Consider the following 19925-nt stretch of genomic DNA (forward strand, 5'->3'; position numbering starts at 1 on the left):
ACTGAAGCAAAGTAGGCATTGAGCAGCTCTGCCTTTCTATCATCTTCCGTTACCACTTCACCTTCTCCAGTGAGCAGCACACCCACACCAGCCTAGATCTTTCTTTTTTGTCTGACATATTTGAAGAACCCCTTCTTGTGTCTCTAACATTCCTTGCCAGCTGTAACTCATTCTTTGCCTTGGCTTTCCTGATTTTGTCCCTACACATTTGTGCTATTCCCATGTATACTTCCTTGGTCAAATGCCCCTCCTTACATTTCCTGTATGTATCCCTTTTGGTTTTTAGGTCACTAAAAAGCTTGTTGTGCAGAAACTTGGCCTCTTCTTATCTTTCCTCTGCGTTAGAATAGCTTGATGTTGAGCCTCTAGCATTACATCTTTTAGGAATTGCCAATCCTCCTCAACTCCTTTTCTTCCTAGTTGCTCTTTCCATGGGACCTTACCTCCTAGTTCCAGGTGCGTTTCTGAAAAGCACACACCAACTAGCTGGAGGTGGTCACCTCCAGTACCCACGCACACAAGAATCAGAGGCCACTTTTGCCAGCTTTGGCTGCAGGCTGCCATAGAGGGGAGCTGGGAGCTGAGTGCTCCCAGGGATTTCGGTTAGTATCTGATATGGCACAGTGGAAGATGTGTGCAGATTGAGCATTGTATATATGAATTGAAGGCTGGATGGGGCCATGAGCGAGTTGTGTACAATCTGCCTGGCAACCATTTTTCCTGCTTCTTACTCTACAAACAGTAACTGGAGGCATTTTAGAAAGTGCCCCTGGTGCTGTGCAGTGACTGGCTGGCTGCTGATTGCATTAGCAGACCCTACTGGAATGCACCTATACACACTAACCAGTCTGGAGCACTGGTAAGGGTGTCCTTGAATTCATCCTCTGTCTCTAAGAGCCATTGCATTAAGGTGACAGCTGTGAAGAGTTCATAGAAAGGACACGGAGGTAAATTTATTCCACAATGATCGTGTCTTCTCATTTTCAGAATGTCCCTATGGCAGAACCAATGCCCAACAACACAGGTAGCATGTCCCTGCAGCAAGCCAAGTCATTCTGAACAGCGATCTGGAAACATCTGGCTTCCAGATTTTCAGGAGTAGGCACCACAATCTATTCTACAGGTAGTGGACAGGTTTTCAAGGATGCTGATAAATGTACCAGCATCCCACAACCCTCAGTCTTCCTTAGAGAGAGAGCAATATGCAGTGTTGTTGTAGCCATGTCAGTCCCAGGATATCAGAGAGACAAGATGGGGGATGTAATATCTTTTATTGGACCAACTTCTGTTGGTGAGAGAGACAAGCTTTCGAGCTATACAGAACTCTTCATCTAGTCTGGGAAAGGTACCCAGAGTGTCACAGCTAAATATAAGACCAAACAGATAATTTAGCATAAGTAATTGGGATATATTCTAATGGACCATTCAAGGTGAAGTGGGCTGTTAACACCCCTCTAGTCATAGGACAAAAAGGTGATTAGTGGGTTACAGATTGTTGTAATAAGCCATAAATCCAGTGTCTCTGTTCAGTCCATGAGTTTTAGAGTCTAGCAGAGTTATGAACTGAAGCTCCCAGGCTCTTCTTTTGACAGTGTTGTGCAGGTTTCCTTTGAGGATGAGGACTGAGAGGTCAGATCTAGAGCAGTGGTTCCCAAACTGGGGTTCGCGAAATGTTACAGGGGGTGCTCGGGGAAAAAATTCCCTAGTGACGGACAAAGCTGTTGCTAGGGACCCCAGGCAGCACGGGGCCAGCAGCCTGGAGCCCCTGGACTGCCCGCTAAGCAGATCAAAGCAAGCATATCTATCACACTGAAGAGATTTAAACTTCAAGACTCCTTATAAGAAATGGAAAGGGAGGTGGATATTTTTTGCTGTTTTTAAAATTAAATAGGCAGCTAGTATTGTTTTTAAAATTATTATGAACAATTTTAAGCTTTGTTGTAACGTGCATTGTTTGCCTGGACTGCTCAAGACCTGAATGCTTGTGTAGGAAGAACTCTTTGAACTGGCTTCTTAAATACCTTCATGCTGTTTCACATCTGATACTCCTTGATGAAACATAGGAGCCTTGTCTTATAACAGGCTTATTCAAAGTCATACAAGCTACGAAAGTGAGATCTTGGAAGAGTGTTGCCGTTTTCATAATGTAATAAAAATACTGTAATGATAAATAATTAATAATGTGTAATAAGCATGTCAAAAAAAATGTATATTTCCAAGATCACTGCTTTTATAATTTATACTCAGGTAAAGGAGAAAATCCCTGGAAATATTCATTTTTAGGAGGGGGTCCGCAAGACTTGACATTTTAGTGAAAGAGGTTCACAGGTTGCTAAAGTTTGGGAACCACTGATCTAGAGTGATCGCTTTGTGAGAAGTGTCCACCCACAGGTGATAGGGTGCTTTTGTCTTTTATCATTTTTCCTTATGAGTTCATTCAAGAGTGTTGTGATTGTCTGTCTGGTTTCACCCACATAGTTGTTGTTGCGGCATTTAGGGCACCGGATGAGGTATCCACATGTTGCAATAGGCATGTGTAGGACCCATGGATCTTGAAAGGTGTGTCAGGGGGGTGTTGAACATTGTAGCAAGGGAGATACAGCTACAGGTTTTGCATCTGTTGTTCTGGCAGGTTCTGGTGCTGCTGTGAGTTGGTGTGTCCTGTTCTGGGGGAAGCTTGCTTCTGATGATGACCGTGGCAAGGTTGGGGGGGGCTGTTTGGTGGCCAGAAGAGGAGGTTCAGGAAAGATTTCTTTCAGGATGGGGTCCCCATCGAGTATGGGTTGTAGTTGTTTGATACCTGGTATGGGTTCCAGAGAGGGGTGATAGGTGAGAAGTAGGTATGTGTGGTGTGACAAAGTTCCTCCTCTATCTTGGTAGGTCCTGTATTTATTGGTGGATTTTCTTGCCTCAAAGATTCACCATGTAGGTTGGGAAACAGCCCAGAGACCTTCCCCTCTGGAAGTACCCACAGTCCAGGTCAATTGGGAGGTTTTGGGGGAACCTGGGCCCGCCCTCTACTCCAGGTTCCAGCCCAGGGCCCTGTGGACTGCAGCTGTCTATAGTGCCTCCTGTAACAGCTGCATGACAGCTACAACTCCCTGGGCTACTTCCCCATGGTCTCCTCCAAATACCTTCCTTATTCTCACCACAGGACCTTCCTCCTGGTGTCTGATAACGCTTGTGCTCCTCAGTCCTCCAGCAGCTCACCCTCTCAGCTCCTTGCACCTCTTGCTCCCATCTCCTCACCTCACACCACAAACTGAAGTGAGCTCCTTTTAAAACCCAGGTGCCCTGATTAGCCTGCCTTAATTGATTCTAGCAGCTTCTTCTTAATTGGCTCCAGGTGTCCTAATTAGCTTGCCTGCCTTAACTGGTTCTAGCAGGTTCCTGATTACTCTAGTGCAGCCCCTGCTCTGGTCACTCAGGGAACAGAAAACTACTCATCCAGTGACCAGTATATTTTCTCTCTACCAGACTCCTGTACCCCACTGGTCTGGGTCTGTCACAGTGGTCATTGGGGGTTTTATTTCTGTATTGAAGCAGGTTCTCTCAGGGTATTTGGGTGGCCCATTCCATGACATGATCTACTTCTCTAGTGGAGTGTTTCACACTCGTTTAATAACTACATTGTGAATCATGTTTTCTAGACAACAAACAACTCCATTCCTTAAGGTTAATTAAAAGGAATTTTGGCAGGTTGGGGCAGTCTTGCTCCCTCTGCCCCCCTCCCCCCAACTCCTGGGGGTGCTCCCATGCTTGTTTATCACAGGTCCTTTGCAAGGAAAAGCTCACTTAAACCTGAAGCATAGTCACCTCTCTCTCCTACGGGGGACTACCCCTCCTCCCTCCGGCAGGGAGATTTTTTTCTAAGGCTCACCAGAGCTTTCCATCCAACTGGTGATGAGCGCTGGGCTCTCAGTCATGCGGCTTATGGAACAGCCGTGTTGCAGTCATGTCTCATTTGTATTGGTTGCTGGGTAGAAGCTGTTTGTTTACAACACTCAGTCCCACAGTAAGTCGGAGGATATATTAAAAACTAATATACACATTTTTAACAGTAAGGGAGACTATTGGAAGAAAATGCCAATGGAAGTGGTAGATTCTCCATTGTTTGGTGTCTTCCAATCAAGCCTGGATATTGTCCTAAAAGATGCTTTTGTTAAACACAAGTAATTGGGGTCAACCCAGGGGAACTGCGTGAGATTGTCTGGACCTTAAGATTTATGGAAAGAGCTGAGACTGGCTGTTTTTTGGACCAGATCAGAGCTTCAGGAAAGTTCAGTTCTGGGTCCAAACTTCAGTCTTTATCATTAGCCAAACCTCAGGCTCCAAATCCCTCTGCACATTGAAGATGTTTCAATAATCTGGATCTGAAGTTACTAGCCCAGACCTATTAGTCTAAAAATAAAACCAGAGCCCTTGAATAATTAAACTTAGAAGGGCCTGTTTAAAAAAGAGTGAATGTGTCTCTAGGACAAGAACAGTGTTAGACATTTGCGCATATTGTACCCAGGGTAATGCTTAAATACATGTTTTCATGTTATCACTGCAGTTGGCTGGCAGCAACCCTGACTCAAGAAATGATACTGCCTAGAGACTCAAGGAGAGAATAAGCTTTTCAGCTCCTGATAGCTCTTGAGGATGGTGTTTTCCTTAAACAAACTGATTGTCTGAGCATTCCAACTTTCCTTTTAAAAGTACGTTTCTAGCCCTTGTGTTTGCAGAGAAAAGCTTGAAAACATGATTCTGAAGGCAAATAAACAGAGCCCCCAATGTATTTGGTTTAAAAATAATGATTTCAGAAATAGCTCATGATCTTGGGTACAGGGGGCTGATTTATGATGTAACAATGAACTGCACCTCACTAACTATACAAGATTTCTTCAAGGGCTAACCCATTCAGAGCAAGACAGACCTTGTCAGGATTTCTGTCCTGATGCCACCTGGTGGCACCCAGATAAAATGGCACCCAGCACAGTATGCAGGAGTTGCTCAGGATGCATTTACCTGTGTGCACTGACCTCTAGAGGCCAGCTCAGGACAGGAGCTGCTGAGATGTGTATAGCTCCTTGGGAACACTGAGGGGTGAAGGCGGGTGGCTGCGCTAGCGTCAGGCCAGGAGGGTGGCTGGAGGGTCTAATGAAGGAAGTGGCGACATCTCCAGCTCTACTTTTTGCTCAGCATGGAGGGAAATGCTGCAATGGGGGTCACTGTCCATTGCTCAGGTGTTGATGTAGCTGCCACTGATTCCATGAGGGGGACCAAGATGGCAACTGTCTCCCTCACTGCAGCTAGGGCTTCCCATTGCGGTGGCCAGGGCCGGCTCTAGCGTTTTTGCTGCCCCAAGCAGAAAAAAGAAAAAAAAAATCTGCGATCGCAAGCGGCGGCAGCTGTACCGCTGCTTCATTCTACGGCAGCAATTCGGCGGCAGGTCCTTCGCTCCGAGAAGGAGTGACGGCCCTGCCACTGAATGGCCGGACGTGCCGCCCCCCTCTTCATTGGCCTCCCCAGGCACCTGCTTGCTAGGCTGGTGCCTGTAGCCGGCCCTGGCGGTGGCTCTCTGAGCTCTGTGCTTGCTGGCCCACATCCTTTGCTTGGCCGGCCACTCACACTCTGTGCTGGCTGCTGTTGAAATTTCTGCCCCTGTGAGGAACTGAGCTGGGGTATCCTGCCCCGGTCATGTAGGGAATCTTTGACAGAACTGGAGCGTCATTAATACACACGGTAGAGGATATTGAAAAGTCAGGAGTGATTAAAGGCAGGGGATTATAATGGAGACAATTTGACCACCTGGGCTATAGTGGCTGTTATTAATGCTCCAGCCATCCCCCAGTCCTGGAGCCTCCCAGCATCAGGGAGGAAAGGCTACTCAATGAAAGGGGTTTTACCCTGCAGCACAGATAAAGGGTTAAAGCGCCAGGGCTGTGTATCCTCCAGGTGATACGTAGTTTACCTGTCTGGCCACTAGGTGTCAGGATTGCCCAAGATAAACGGAGCGAAAAGCAGGCAGGCCAGAATGTTAACAGCCCAGGCCAGAATTTAAATGGTTCTTGACCCATAACTGGGGTCAGATCGCAAATGAGTCCATCCTGGGGGTTTTGAGCTGTTTGGAAAATCTGCCCCTTAGTGCCATACTTGGAGCTGGAGAGCACTGGGCACTTTTGAAAATCTAGCCTCTGGTTAGCACCTAACTGGGAGCTGAGCTCTCTGGAAACCTCAGCAAATGCAATGACCCTCCTGTTCAAAGTGCTCTTGAAAAGGGGTGGTTGCTGGTGGCTAGTCAGGCCCCGTCCTGCCAACCCCACATGTTCATAAATCACAAGTCAGGCCCCCAAAATCAGGAGATTGAAAAATAATAATAATAAATGTTGAGTTTCTTTGCCTTCTGGTATCTGAGCCCTTACGGCACACTGGGGTTACCTTGTCAAGCTTCTCTCCACAATCAGAAGGGCTAAAAACTTACTCATTTACTTCAGTGCAAGCTGAGATTCTCACCTAATCCTGTAACTCTAGGAGCTGGGGCTTTAGGAAAACACCAAGTGTTGTGAGATAAAATTTCAAGAGTTGGCAATGCTGCTGGGCTGCTCACTCCTTCCCCCCGAAATCCTACCAGCGTGCCTGGGGCGGGGAGGTTAGACAGCACGTGAAAAGGAATGGCTGAAGCTCACAAGCTAGTGGTTTCAGGTGAGACTGATTTCCAGGTGGTAGGGTGACCAGATGTCCCGATTTTATAGGGACAGTCCCGATTTTTGGGTCTTTTTCTTATATAGGCTCCTATTACCCCCCACCTCCCTGTCCCGATTTTTCACACTTGCTGTCTGGTCACCCTACCAGGTGGTGTGGGGGATTGATGGCTTTGATGAAATGTAGGGATTTTTCCTTGAGTTCAAGCCAATGTCTGAACCCTCAATACCCAAGTCACTCATTAATTCCTCTGCGGGGTCTCAGGCATTGTGAATCTTTAACCCAGCTACACCTGTAACCAAATAAGGGCAATTGTACAAGTCCACTCTGTGATCTCACAGAGGATTTTATGATACAGTAACTCCTCACTTAACATCGTCCCAGTTGACATTGTTACATTGCTGATCAATTAGAGAACATGCTCGTTTCAAGTTATAAGGGAGCATTGCACAACATTGTTTGGCAGCTGCCTGCTTTGTCCACTGCTTGCAGGAAGAGCAGCCCATTGGAGTTAGCTGGTGGGGGCTTGGAACCAGGGTGGACTGGCAGCCCCCCATCAGCTCCCCGCTCCCTAAGTTCCCTGTGCAGCAGCTGCCCAGCAGGCTATCAACTGCCCAGCAGTTCAGCTGTCCCTCCCCACACTGTCCTGTGCTGCTCCTGCCCTCTGCCTTGGAGCCTCCTGCTTGCTGTGCGGAGGTGTGGGTGTGGGTGCTAATGTCAGGGTGTCTGCCCCCTCACTCCTTTACCCCATCTCCACAGAGCTGGGGGGAGGGAACAGGATAGGGCTCAGGATGGAGGGAGCTTGCTGGCAGCAGCTGCTGTCTCAACTTGCTGATCTACTTAAAAAGGCAGTGTACTAAGAGTGGGGTCAGCATACTTAAAGGGGCAATTCATGTGTCTCTATCTCACATACATGGTGTGTGTCTGTCTCTCTCACACGCACACAGTGTGTGTGTCTCTGTCTCTCTCTGCCATGTTGTGTCTCCTCCCTCCATTCGTGCTGCCTTGTAGAGTGTGAGGCTACATTAACTACAATGGGTTAACCCTTGAGGTCTCAGCCGAGTGCTAGTTCGTCATTTAGCAGTAAGGCATTCCCTGGGAAATATCCCACCCTCTTCCACCCTCTGACTCCACCACCTCACCCAAGCTTCACTATCATCATTGCTGTGTACAGTATTAAATTGTTTGTTTAAAACTTATACTGTGTATGTGTGTGTGTCTATGTATAGATCTATATATATAGTCTTTAGTCTGATGAAAAAAATTTCCCTGGAAACTAACCCCACCCCTATTTACATTAATTCTTAAGGGGAAATTGGATTTGCATAACATCGTTTTGCTTAAAGTAGCGTTTTTCAGGAACATAACTACAACGTTAAGTGAGGAGTTACTGTAGATGTTAGAACAAATCTGCTGTATCATGTACTTTAGTCCCCTTTGGAGCAGGGGGCACTGCAGCATTAGCCCTTTAGCACGACTTTACCTTGAGACAATTCAGGGGAAATCTCTCTTTTTCTCAGTGGAAATGCCTGCAAACTATGAGCTGTGTGAGAAATGCAGCCACAATCGTTATTCAATTAATGAAGCACCAACAGGTTGTGAGGAAGAATTTCTTTCATTTTGTAAGTGATCAAGAGACCAACACATCCTGTGCTCACAGGAAATAACCTCATGCCAGACGTGGGCATAAGCCTTAGGCGGGGTTCTGGAACCCAACTCCCAGAACAGAACAGCGCACCCCTCAGCCTTTAGATCTTTGCATCACATCGGCAAAACCCCTTTCTCTCACTGTGTGGCAACTATAAAATCCTTGACAAACCAGCCACGCCCAGGGCGAGCTGACTGGAGAATGGCAAGTATGCTTTGACAAGTTTGAATGTTCAGTTTTCTGACAGAAAAGCAAAAACTGTCCCCTTCTCTCCCTTCCCCCCCACCCTACAGTGCCACTGGAGAAAAAAAAAAGGGTGTGTGTGTGGGGGGGTGGAGTTAAAAAGGGAAGGAAACGAAACCCAAACGTTTAAATTTTGTTTCTGTTGAAAAGTTGTTTTATTTTAAACAAAGGTTTGTTTTAGAAAAGAGGCCCAGCTTCTCAAAAGCCTGCAGGTTAGGAGTCTAACTGCTTTTGAGGATTTGGGCCAAAAGCGAGTTTTGAATGGAGCATTCTAACCAAGTCTACTCTTGGGCCCTCTGAGATGGTTTCTTTCTCATGGGCGGGGCTGTTTACCAATGCACAGTGGGTCATGATGGCCGTAATCTCTCTCCTGAGTGTGTGGGGAGGGGACGTGGCCACCAGCCTGCTCTGTAGAAACAAAGCCAGGCTCTTCTAGTGACGTTCCACCCCATTTGCTTCTGCACTGGGGCTGAACTGTTGGTTAGGCAGATGAAGGCGTTCCACCTGGGCAATCCTGGCAGCTGCACTAGAAGTTGCCGTGGCCATATTTGCTTTGAAGGCCAGGGGTGAAGTGGCTAGCTCTGCAGGGCAGCATCCTTCTGGGACACCTGTTTTTAAATTCACTGTAAATGTCCTTTCAGAGGAAACATTCAGCCGTTGAGAGCATTAAGCTGGGGAAAGGAAATGGCTGCTAGCTTGTATGGATGGCTAAGTGATTGCAAGGCAGGGAGAAGAGACCGGGGTTGGTTAGAATATAAAGGGACAGGGGTTCTCTCCAGCTCTCAGCGTCATGCTGCCGCATGCCTGGCGGCTCTGCCCGTCCAGTTGGAAGCAGGATGCAGGCTCTGTATAACCGATTGCTTATTTCAGGCAGATCAGCCGTTAGCTTTCTTTGCTGGCTTCATATAATCACACAGGGCCTGCTTTTTCAAATGTGCTGAGCAGGCCCCAAAAGTCTTCAGATGATAAGCCAGTCTGAGGATGCCCGGCCGTGCAGGGATCAAGGTTTTTGTCCCAGGAATGCTCTTCAGTTGATCTTGAGTGACCTTTTGGTCAGTTCTGGGAGAGGCTTTGCCTTAATGCAAACGAGTCTGGTGTTCCTTGGCTAATGCAGCCCCTGTCAGTATCCCTTTCCAGCAAGGTGCAGGCCAGACTGGCAACGACTTGATCTGTTCTGCTGTTCACTCACCAAGACACTAGGGACTCAGGAGATGGCTACAGAGCCCACCAGCTGCTTCTGTGTTGGTCGGGTCCTTGTCCCATTCTGATGTCAACAGAATGCTGCATATAGCCAGCAATTTATGTTGCACAGTGTGGTGACAGGGGTGTGGGCTCTAATAGATCAAAGGACTGGACTGGATGGAGGCCAGGACTTCTTGGTCCTGTCCTTGCCTCTGCAGGTGTCCTTGGGTCAGTCTCAACCTCATTGTTCCACAGCTTATCATGTGTCCGATAAGACTAAATGGCACCGAAATCTGACTTGGAATCATGTCCAGCTCTCAGGACCCAATCCTGCATTCTCTACTGAGGTCTGGCACCCATGGACATCACTGCAGATTCTGCCTGGGGAAGGCACTCAGGGCTGGGCCCTCTTCTCTCCAGTTCAGAAAGCTGACTGCCTCTGTTACATGCTGACTTCCTATACACACTGATGGAGTTAGGCATTGACCTTGCTAAAGCAATGGGGATTATTGCAGTAAACGTCCCAGTGGAGACCAGGGCTAGGCACTGCATGAACACACTGTGTGAGACAGTCCTGCCCCAGTCTAACAGATGTGCATGGGAGAAAGAGAATTATGATCCCCATTTTACAGATATGGGAACTGAGGCAAAGGGATGCAAGATGACATACTCAGGATCAGGGGCTCTGGGCCACAACTAGGAGCTGAACCCCATGCTCAGGCCAATATCTTATCTGCAAACTTATCCTTCCTCCCTTGTGCAATTTTTACTCCCTGATTACAGCTGTTTTGCTGCAGTGATGTGGGGATGATGTGAGAGACCCAGGGGTGTTTGGCCTCTATGCAAAATGAAGAGAAAAACGGGGTGACTTCTACACTCTGGCTTTCAGTGAGGGAGATTTTCTCCCAGCTCCCCAAAGCACAGACCACCTCGCCAGGCCCTGTTGCTCCCAGAGGTCACAGCACCACCAGGCGAGGGCTTCCCCGTGGGATAGGAGAAAACAGCCTGAGAAATACAGGCACCTGATCACATGGCTGCAGCTGACAGCAACAGAAAACTTTCGGCTCGGTGGTTTAAGCTAACTGAAAAGGGGAAATATAAGTGCAAATGGTAACATTCAGGCTTGTCTCAGAGCGAGGCAAGAGGCATGTTTGGTGAAATTCTCTCCTGGGCCGTGCAAACTCTTTCTCTCTGCCTGAGCCTCGTCCCCTCTGTCTTGTACTTTGCCTGTGTGGCTTTTTGCTGACTGGGGTTTGGAAGGAATTAGCTAATGGCCTAATGCAGCCTAGTTTGTGGAGCTTGCCCCTTCCAAACCCTGATCTGTCCAAGGTCTATATCTGTCTGTGGGGCCTGGCATGGAATCTGTTTTCTCTCAGGCTCCACTGGTGCAGTACTGCTTGCTTTACAGCTACAGGGCAGGATTAATCCCTGGACTAACCTGCACTGGTTTTACACCAGGGAGGAACTTGGCCTACAATGCATTGCTGCTGGCTCCATCACTACCTTCCCCTTGGTAATTAACTGCACTCGCACATGCAGCAAGGAGAACATGTTGTGTACCAAGCATGCTGCTGTGTGGAAACGGAGCTGCCAGTGGCTGGGGAGAAGAGGAAAATCCTCTGCTCTCTCCTGTTAAATCAGCTGTGTCCCAGACACAGAGTCCTTTCCATACAGTACCGTGAGGGCATGTGGCTTTGGAAATATCAGGACTGTCACGTCTGCTCTGCCCTGGCTTTGCTGGAAGAGGGTGGAGTTTTAACAAGGACATCTTTTCTCCCAATTGTTTTTCAAGCATTTGAGTTAAATAGGTGTTAACAAAAAACAAAATGATCTAAACACCCTGAATAAAATCCCTTCCCTCCTCAATTAATCAGGTTTCATTTGCTTGATATCTGTTATGACATAATTCTAGTTCTCTAGTTGCCCACAAAATCTGCCAGGTGGAACAGACTAGAAAATACCTGAATTTCTAATGTTAACAAATAAATGTATAAAATAAATGGCAAGCTTAAAAGCTAAACAAAAATCCATCCAGGCCTGTTGTTATGAAAGGGAGTGGAGAGAGGCAACCCCCCTTTGTTTTTTATTCCTAGGTGGGTCACCAAGTTCATTTGTGTCATCATTGCAGTTTACGTTGTTGGCTTCATAAAGCCACCGAACAACCCCCTTGTTAGCAAGCTCAGCGGGGAGGCCAAAGACTCAACAGCATTTAGAGGTGACATCTCCAGTTCAAAGGCGCACTGGTGAGGGAAGCTCCTGCTGCTTCTTGCCCATGTCCTGTGGATGGAGAGAGAGGGCTTCAGTCTCCGGGGCTATCAAGCCAGCCCCTGGCCCTAGCAATTCAGCAAACCGTAAAGAAAACACCATTTAATTGTTAATGTTGGAGCAAGGAAACTCTCGGATGTATGGGACCAGAAAGAAGCCCATCTCCCTGGCAGCTCTATACACCAGCTGAGCTGCTCTGAGTCATCTGAGCTGGTTTGAGTGCCTCTTGGCTCCAGTAGCTTGTGGTTCATTTTGTGCTTCTCCACTTCTGCTTTCCCCAGGAAATAAGCACAGCAGCTAACCAAGTGATTCACAGTGGAAAGTTTAAAGAGCAGAGTGGGAGCTGTTGAGCGCTTTAAGATGCCTGGCAGGACAGCTGTGTCACAGACAAAAGAAGAAAAGCCGGTTTTCCTGGATATAGCAACTGCTAGCACTGGAAGTCACTGAACCTGCATGCCCAGGTATGTCACCTGCTTTTCAGATTTGGTTTGGAATTGGAAGTGACGGGTTCACTGCTGTAACAAAGCAGATGGCGTCTGTTGTACTGACCAAACACTTTGTTTTGATAGAGTCCATTTCAAATGGCAATGGCTTTTGTGAAAGTTCAACGTGGTGTTGGGCTGTCGGGAGAGAGTGGAACAGCAGGGATACACACGAGTCTGTGTTCTTTGTTCTAGGGACAGCAGAGGGATTATAGGTGCAGAATGTATCAGCTGCTGTTGTTAGCAGAGTTGTTTGATTTGCTGTAATTGCCTCCAGCTCTCATATACTTCTATTTTTGAGTGATTTATGTTGACCTGGCTTCCATTCTGCTCTTCTTGAGGGTCTCTCTCGGAGATTAGCTTTTATCGTTAGACTGCCTGTGGGTAACTAGCAGCGTCCAATGTTCTACTTAGCATCAGGGAACAATATTTCACTGACGGCTGGACAGTACCTTATAAGTGCAATTCCTCACTGCATTATCCCCCATGCTACTCCAACTGACTCCAACAGGGGTACAGGGTATATTAGTGCAGAATCTGACTTGACAAGGTGATTGCAAGCTTCTTTTTTTGCTCCCCCCCCCCCCCCCCCAGTGGAAAGAACGAAAGCAGGCCAAACATTAATGTTCCATAACTACGCTTTTGTTGTGCATGGAAAGGCTGTTCAGAGCAAAGCAAACAGAGAAGCCCTTAAGAACACGAGAAAGAATTAATGATTTGCCAAAATGCAGTATAGAAAGGCCTGCTTTGAAATAAAGGCAGCAAACCACCCACACAACTGAAATGTGGTCTAATAAGAACACCACGTTGGGCCAAATTCAATCTTGATTTAAATCTATTTGCTTTAATGGAGTCATGCCTGTTCATGCTGTCTCTGAACTGGACAAGATGTTATGTTAATCATATTGCTTCAGAAACCAAGGACCGTATCCTGTGAAAAGACACCTGTCCTTCAGACAGTGTACAACCCTCTCCACATTTGTCAGTATGTTTAATATTCCATCTTCTCTTATTTTTGTTTAGGGAACACTTAGGGGCCCCAACCAAGAGATGCCCTATTGTGCTCGGTGCTGTACAAACATGGAAGAAGAGACAGGCCATGCCTCAAAGAGTTTACAATCTAAAGAGACAAGACAAAGGGTGGGAGGGGAGTTGCACTTAGCAACCTTAACTAAGTTCTTAGTTTTTGTATAGCATGTAGTCTGGGATCACAGTGTAAATCTATATGTTTTTAGATTTTCCTTGTGACATATATTATTCCCAGTTCAAACACTAGATGCATGGCTGAAAGTTTGTAAATAACGGATCAGATCAGCGGGAATTCAGGGAAGAGGAGCAAAGATGATTAGGAGACAGAAGAGATTGACTAAATGGAATGATAAAGGAAAGTAAATATGTAGCATTTGACCAACTGACAGTTATGAGGGAATAGGATGCCCTCTACAAGCATGAAAGGGCACAAACAGCCAGGAGGGAGAGGAGTCGTGGTGGATTCTCCATCAGTGACCATTTTAAAATCAAGATTGCATGTTTTTCTACAAGATCTGCTCTAGGAATTATTTTGGGGAAATTCTCCTCTGGGCTGTGTTATACAGGACTAGATGATCACAACGGTCCCTTCTGGCTTTGGATTCTGTTTAATTTATGTATTAATTGAGGGAGCTAAGGGCACGTCTTCACTACCCGCCGGATCGGCGGGTAGCAATCGATCTATTGGGGATCGACTTACCGCATCTAGTGAAGACGCGATAAAATCGATCCCTGATCGCTCTGCCGTCGACTCCAGAAATCCACTGCGGCAAGAGGTGGAAGCGGAGTCGACGGCGGAGCAGCAGCAGTTCAACTCGCCACCGTCCTCACAGCCAGGTAAGTCGACCTAAAATACGCAACTTCAGCTACGCTATTCACGTAGCTGAAGTTGCGTATCTTAGGTCGACCCCCCCCACCCATAGTGTAGACCTAGCCTAAGAGTGAATAGACTTAGAATGTATGGGATGAAATTAAGTAAAGAAAAATGTATACTGAATATCAGGAGACACTTTCAGTCAGTGAGATCTGTCAGGCAGTAGAATAATCTCTCAATGGAGCTGGTTGAAGCCTCGTCATTTGGGGCATTTAAAACTAGTCTCTGGGTATTCACTGGAGAACAGCGGTCCTTGCCTGGCTGGAGAGAAATTGAGTAGGGGAACCAAGAATGCTTCCAGCTTTGATTCGGTGACCTAGTTGTTTTTGATGCTCACCAGAACATTGGGGTTTATTGTACAGTCGGAGCAGAGAACTGCTTATGGAGAGAGACCCAGCTGCGGAGTTTGGAGCTAAACTTCCCAGATGTTTTGATCCAGCATCTTACTTTGGGACTTGTCTCCAACTGACTATTTTCTCATTTCACAAGATCATTCAGTTGAATCTCTCAAGTTCTGAGCAGTCTGGTAGTTGGTAGACAGAATAGAACAGTGGACTAAAATGTGGTCTGGTGTGGGGATTGGTCCTGTGTAGGTACAACTTATTCTCGATAAAGTGAACCACAAAAAAAGAGCTACACTATTTCAGCTAGTGAGGTTCTTTGATTGTTTCTCACCACCAGACCCCATTTTCCATTTGCCCCTTTTCAGTCAGAGAAGGCCCAGCCACTTTGCACTGTGATTTCATACAGATGTCATTTAGAACAAAAGATAAAATTGTACTAGTATCACTTCCCCTTTTTTTACTTGCTGCCACTTTCTGAATAACAGCAATGGGCCTTTTGTATATTTTTACTTTCATGTCCCTTTTAAAAACACTATTGTATTTTAAAGACTCTTGTTCCATGTCATCTTGGTATGTAAAGATGTTTCATAATTTATCAAAACTAAAAAGAAAACAGTGCTTAATAGCTAGATCCTAAGCGACCATCATCAGTGTTAAAGGTGGGCAATAACACAAGCACAAGGGGCCTCTTAAAATTGTTTAGACCAGTGACTTTCAACCTTTCTTCATTTGCAGACCCCTAAGACATTTTGAATGGCGGTGCGGACCCCTTTTGAAATCTGAGAAATAGTCTGTGGACCCAGGGGTCCATGGACCACTGGGTGAAAACCACTGCTTTAGTGGTTTCAGATGCTAGCTCCGTGGTAGCAGATCTTTCCAACAGAATAATTATCTTTTAAGAGGATTAGAAAATTCAAGGAATTCAGAGATTTTTAAGGCCAGAAGGGACTGTTATGATTAAGAAGGGACCACTATGAAGAGAAATATTTGTTCAACAGCAGTCAGCGGAAGAGTTGGGACTGGACTAACTCAGTGACTCTTGGCTTGAAGTTTAATGCATCTTCCCCCGAGACTAGAGGTATCAGTAATGGGATAGGCTGTAGCCTCCATTTTGAAGAGATGACACGTACACCTAGATTTAGACATCAGTAGTTTCCAGGGGTGGCAGGTTTGTAGAAATTTTGGTGGTGCCCAGAACGCCCAGAGCCTGCACTCACCAAACTCCACCCCCAACCTGCCTAAGGCTCTGGGAGCAAGTTTGTGTGGGGGGAGGAGGTCTGGGGTGCAGGCCCTGGGCTGGGACACGGGATTGGGGTGCAGGAGGGGTGCAGGGTCAGGGAGGGAGTTTGGGTGCAGAAGGGGTGAGAGGTTGGGCTCTGGGAGGGAGTTTGGGTAGGGAGGTCTGGGGTGCAGGCTCTGGGAGGGAGTTTGGGTACTGGGTGCAGGCTCCGGGCTGGGGTTGGGGTAGGGAGTGGGGGTGCAGGCTCTGGGAGGGAGTTTGGTGGTGCGAGGGGGTGTGTGGGAAAGGGGAGGGGGAGCAGGGTCTGGGAGGGGGTGAGGAAGTGTGGCGCTTACCTGGGGCTCCTAGGCAGATCGGGCTGGGGGGCCTCCGCGCACTGTTACCCCCAGGTACTGCCCCTGCAGCTTCCTATTGGCTGCAGGGGTGCTTGGGGTGGGAAAAGTGCGCGTGGACACAGACCCGACCCACCCCGCCCAGGGGCTGCAGGGGCCAGCAGCCACGTGGAGCGAGCAGGCAGGAAGCTGCTCAGCTCCGCTGTGCTGCCGGTGGTGGGTGGGAGTCCCAGGGCCGTTTTAAATCTCCTGGAGGATGCGCGGGGGGTGTGCCCAGGGACAGCAGGTGGGGCCAAGGGAGAGACCCAGCCTCAAACAGTGCAGGAACTGGGCCCTGGGCCAGGAATATTCCTGTTGCCCAGGCACCACGGGCCCATAGATTGCGCTGCCTATATAAATTCTACTTCTGGGATGGAAAGAGTGAACTGTGTTCTAAGTGAAAGGGAATGTAACCAAGCCTGGGCTTTTTGGGTTGCATAATGATCTCAATTTAGAGTATTTTCAGCTCTGATTAGGTACCTGCCACCAATACTTTCCTGTGTTTTCCTCTCTCTTTACTTAACTTTACAGGCTCAGAATGACAGAATCATAGACATTGGGGGCAGTCCTTGCCCCATTGAAGTCCCTGGTAAAACTCCCATTGACTTCAGTAGGGGGCATGATTTCACCCTAAGGGACCAATCCTTCAGTGCCTTACTCATGTGAGTAGGCCTCATTTAAGCTGGGCTAATAATAAAAAAAAAGTTAAATAAATTATTAGTTTAAAAAAAGAGACAGTTCATAAATTTGTCAATTATCAAATAATTTTATCTATTTCTGGATCTGCCACTGGCCTATGTCACTTGACCGCCTGTGCCTCAGTTTTTACATCTAGAAAATGGGGATAATGATACTGATCTCCATTATGAAGTGCTTTGATGTCTACTGATGAAAAGTGCCATATGAAAGGTAGATAGGCTTATTATTATCATTGGACCATCTTTGGTCTTTACTCACGGAAGTAATCCTGGCGAGTTGCATCGGACTATACTGTGTTACTCGCCTGAATAAGCATTTGCTGGATCCAGCCATAGAGGCAGAAAAATACCTAAATCCAGTATTCTCCCTTCTGGCGATAACTGGCTTTAGCTTTTGCAGTGCCACCACCAAGGTAGTGAGACTACTGTTATGAAGAAGGGATGCCCTTCGGACTTGTTGCGAAGGTCAAGGGCTGCCTCTTTGACAACAACTGGCTCTGAACACACTTTTCATTAGCCCCCTTGGAAAAGTCCAGACTCTTCTGAGGCAATATGCATCTCAGAAGTGGGCTGAGGCCAAGCAATGTCGTCTTACCAGAGCCAAAAATAAAGCATGACGAACGCTCCGCCCGCTCAGTCATAGGGCACGTGGTCTTCCTGTCTATCTTCTGCAGTGCTGTCATTGCACACGTTCTGCCTATGTCATGTTGTTGTCTTCATGAATTACTTATTTTTTAAAAAAACTGGATGCTGGTGACAAATGCCAGATCAACAGCCTTGGAGACTGACGTCTCCTGATTATTCAGTGATGGAGCAAGCTTCCCCTTTGGTGCCCTGCCTACAGCCCTGACTCAAAGGTACAGAACTAAACCCATAGCTCTGTCTCCATGTCCATTTCCCCCTTGCCTTCCTGCTGTGACTACTAGCAAAGAGGCTTGACAAGTGCCATGACCACCGATTTGTTCCACATGGGCCACTGAACAGCCATGAAATGGTAAAAATATCCCCCTCACTGGAGTTCTGGGCTACTGTGTGAGAACCAGGGACTGAAACCGACCAGGCTGGTTTCAGTGCACAAGCTAGGCAAAGTGCCAATAGTAAACAAGCAGCATACATGCTGGAGAGCAAATGAGCATTAAGCTTTAACTGTTTAATCTGGCTGTGGTGAGAGAATTTAAGATATGTTTAGTAGAGATGGCTGGGGATTTTCTCTCAAAATATTTTTTCAACAGAAAATAAAGTTTCAGGAAAACAAATTGAAATTTACCAGCAGAAATGCCTCCATGCCCCAGAGTCCACCATCTCTCGCCCTCCTCCAGGGGGCATGGAGGCTTCCGTGCCCGCACCACCTGACGTCCTGGACCCAGGGGCAGGTGATGCTCCGCTCCAGGGCTCGTTGGACCAGGACCCGCCCTTAGATCCCTTGCCACCTGAGGCATCTTCCTCATCTTCCCCAGATGAGGCGGTGGCGGGCACAACGAGCACAGGTCCACCCCCGATAGATCTTCGGGCACACCAGGACCTATTACGTAGGGTGGCGCGTAATATGGACCTACAGGCAGAGGAGGTAGTGGAGGTGCAGGACCCCATTGTGAACATCCTCTCTGCGGATGCCCCATCCAGAGTGGCGTTGCCCCTGATCCGTACGATCCAGGCTAACGCCACTACGATATGGCAAACTCCTGCCTCTATTCCACCCACAGCCAGAGGGGTGGAAAGGAAGTACTTTGTCCCCTCAAAGGACTATGAGTACTTGTACACTCATCCCCAGCTGTGTTCACTGGTGGTGTCATCAGTGAATGCAAGGAAGCGCCACGGTCAACAGGCTGCAGCGCCCAAATCGAAGGACGCTAAGCGCTTCGATTTGTTTGGGCGTAAGGTTTATTCAGCCGGGGGGCTACAACTTAGAGCGGCTAACCAGCAGGTGCTCCTGAGCCGCTATAACTTTAACTCCTGGAACTCTATGGGGAAGTTCAAGGAATTGGTCCCCCAAGACTCCAGGGAAGAGTTTGGGGCCTTAGTGGAGGAGGGTAAGAAGGTGGCGCGGACCTCCTTACAGGCCTCCTTGGACATAGCAGACTCCGCTGCAAGAACCCTGGCTTCAGGTATCGCCATGCGGAGAATCTCCTGGCTCCAGGTCTCGGGCTTGCCTCCGGAACTCATAGACTCATAGACTTTAAGGTCAGAAGGGACCATTATGATCATCTTAGGGTTACCATACGTCCGGATTTTCCCGGACATGTCCGGCTTTTGGGGGCTCAAATCCCCGTCCGGGGGGAAATCCCCAAAAGCCGGGCATGTCCGGGAAAATCGGGAGGGAGGGAGGGCTCGGCCGGGGCTGGTGCGGGGCCGGGCCGGGGTCGCAGTGCCCGGCCAGGCTGGGCGCGGGGCCCGGCGGGGAGCAGGGGGCGCGGTGCCGGGCCGCTGGGGGGTGCGCCGGGCCGGGCCGCTGGGGAGTCCGAGGAGCCGCGGGGGTGCGCCGGGCCGGGAGCCGCGGGGCTGCGCCGGGCCGGGGGGCCGGTCCGGGGCCGCGGGTGCGCCGGGCCGCGGGGGTGCGCCGGTCCGGGGGGCCGGTCCGGGGCCGAGGGGTGCGCCGGTCCGGGGCCGCGGGGCCGGGGGGTGCGCCGGGCCGGGCCGCTGGGGGGTCCGCGGAGCCGCGGGGGTGCGCCGGGCCGGGAGCCGGGCCAGGGTCGCGGGGCCGGGGGGTGCGCCGGTCCAGGGTCGCGGAGCCGCGGGGGTGCGCCGGGCCGGGGCCGCGGGTGCGCCGGGCCGCGGAGCCGCGGCGGTGCGCCGGGCCGGGCCGCTGGGGGGTCCGCGGAGCCGCGGGGGTGAGCCGGGCCGGGGCCGGGGGGTGCGCCGGTC

The 19925-nt window shown here is 48.8% G+C and overlaps 1 protein-coding gene across 2 annotated transcripts in view; it reads left to right on the forward strand.

The window, feature by feature from the left end:
* The first annotated feature begins 12306 nt into the window (after window positions 1–12306).
* WDFY4 (WDFY family member 4) overlaps window positions 12307–19925 on the forward strand; it is a 253577-nt gene continuing 245958 nt past the window's right edge. Inside the window, exon 1 of one of the 2 annotated variants that reach the window (XM_005307318.4) lies at window positions 12307–12486. Coding sequence is in view for 1 of the 2 variants with exons in the window: in XM_042856108.2 (XP_042712042.2) it covers window positions 12479–12486 (8 nt within the window). In the remaining variant the exon portion in view is untranslated. The remainder of the gene's footprint in view (window positions 12487–19925) is intronic. The other variant, XM_042856108.2, reaches the window with a different exon arrangement.

The sequence above is a fragment of the Chrysemys picta genome, chromosome 7 (assembly GCF_011386835.1).
Source record: "Chrysemys picta bellii isolate R12L10 chromosome 7, ASM1138683v2, whole genome shotgun sequence".
Classification (NCBI taxonomy): domain Eukaryota; kingdom Metazoa; phylum Chordata; order Testudines; family Emydidae; genus Chrysemys; species Chrysemys picta.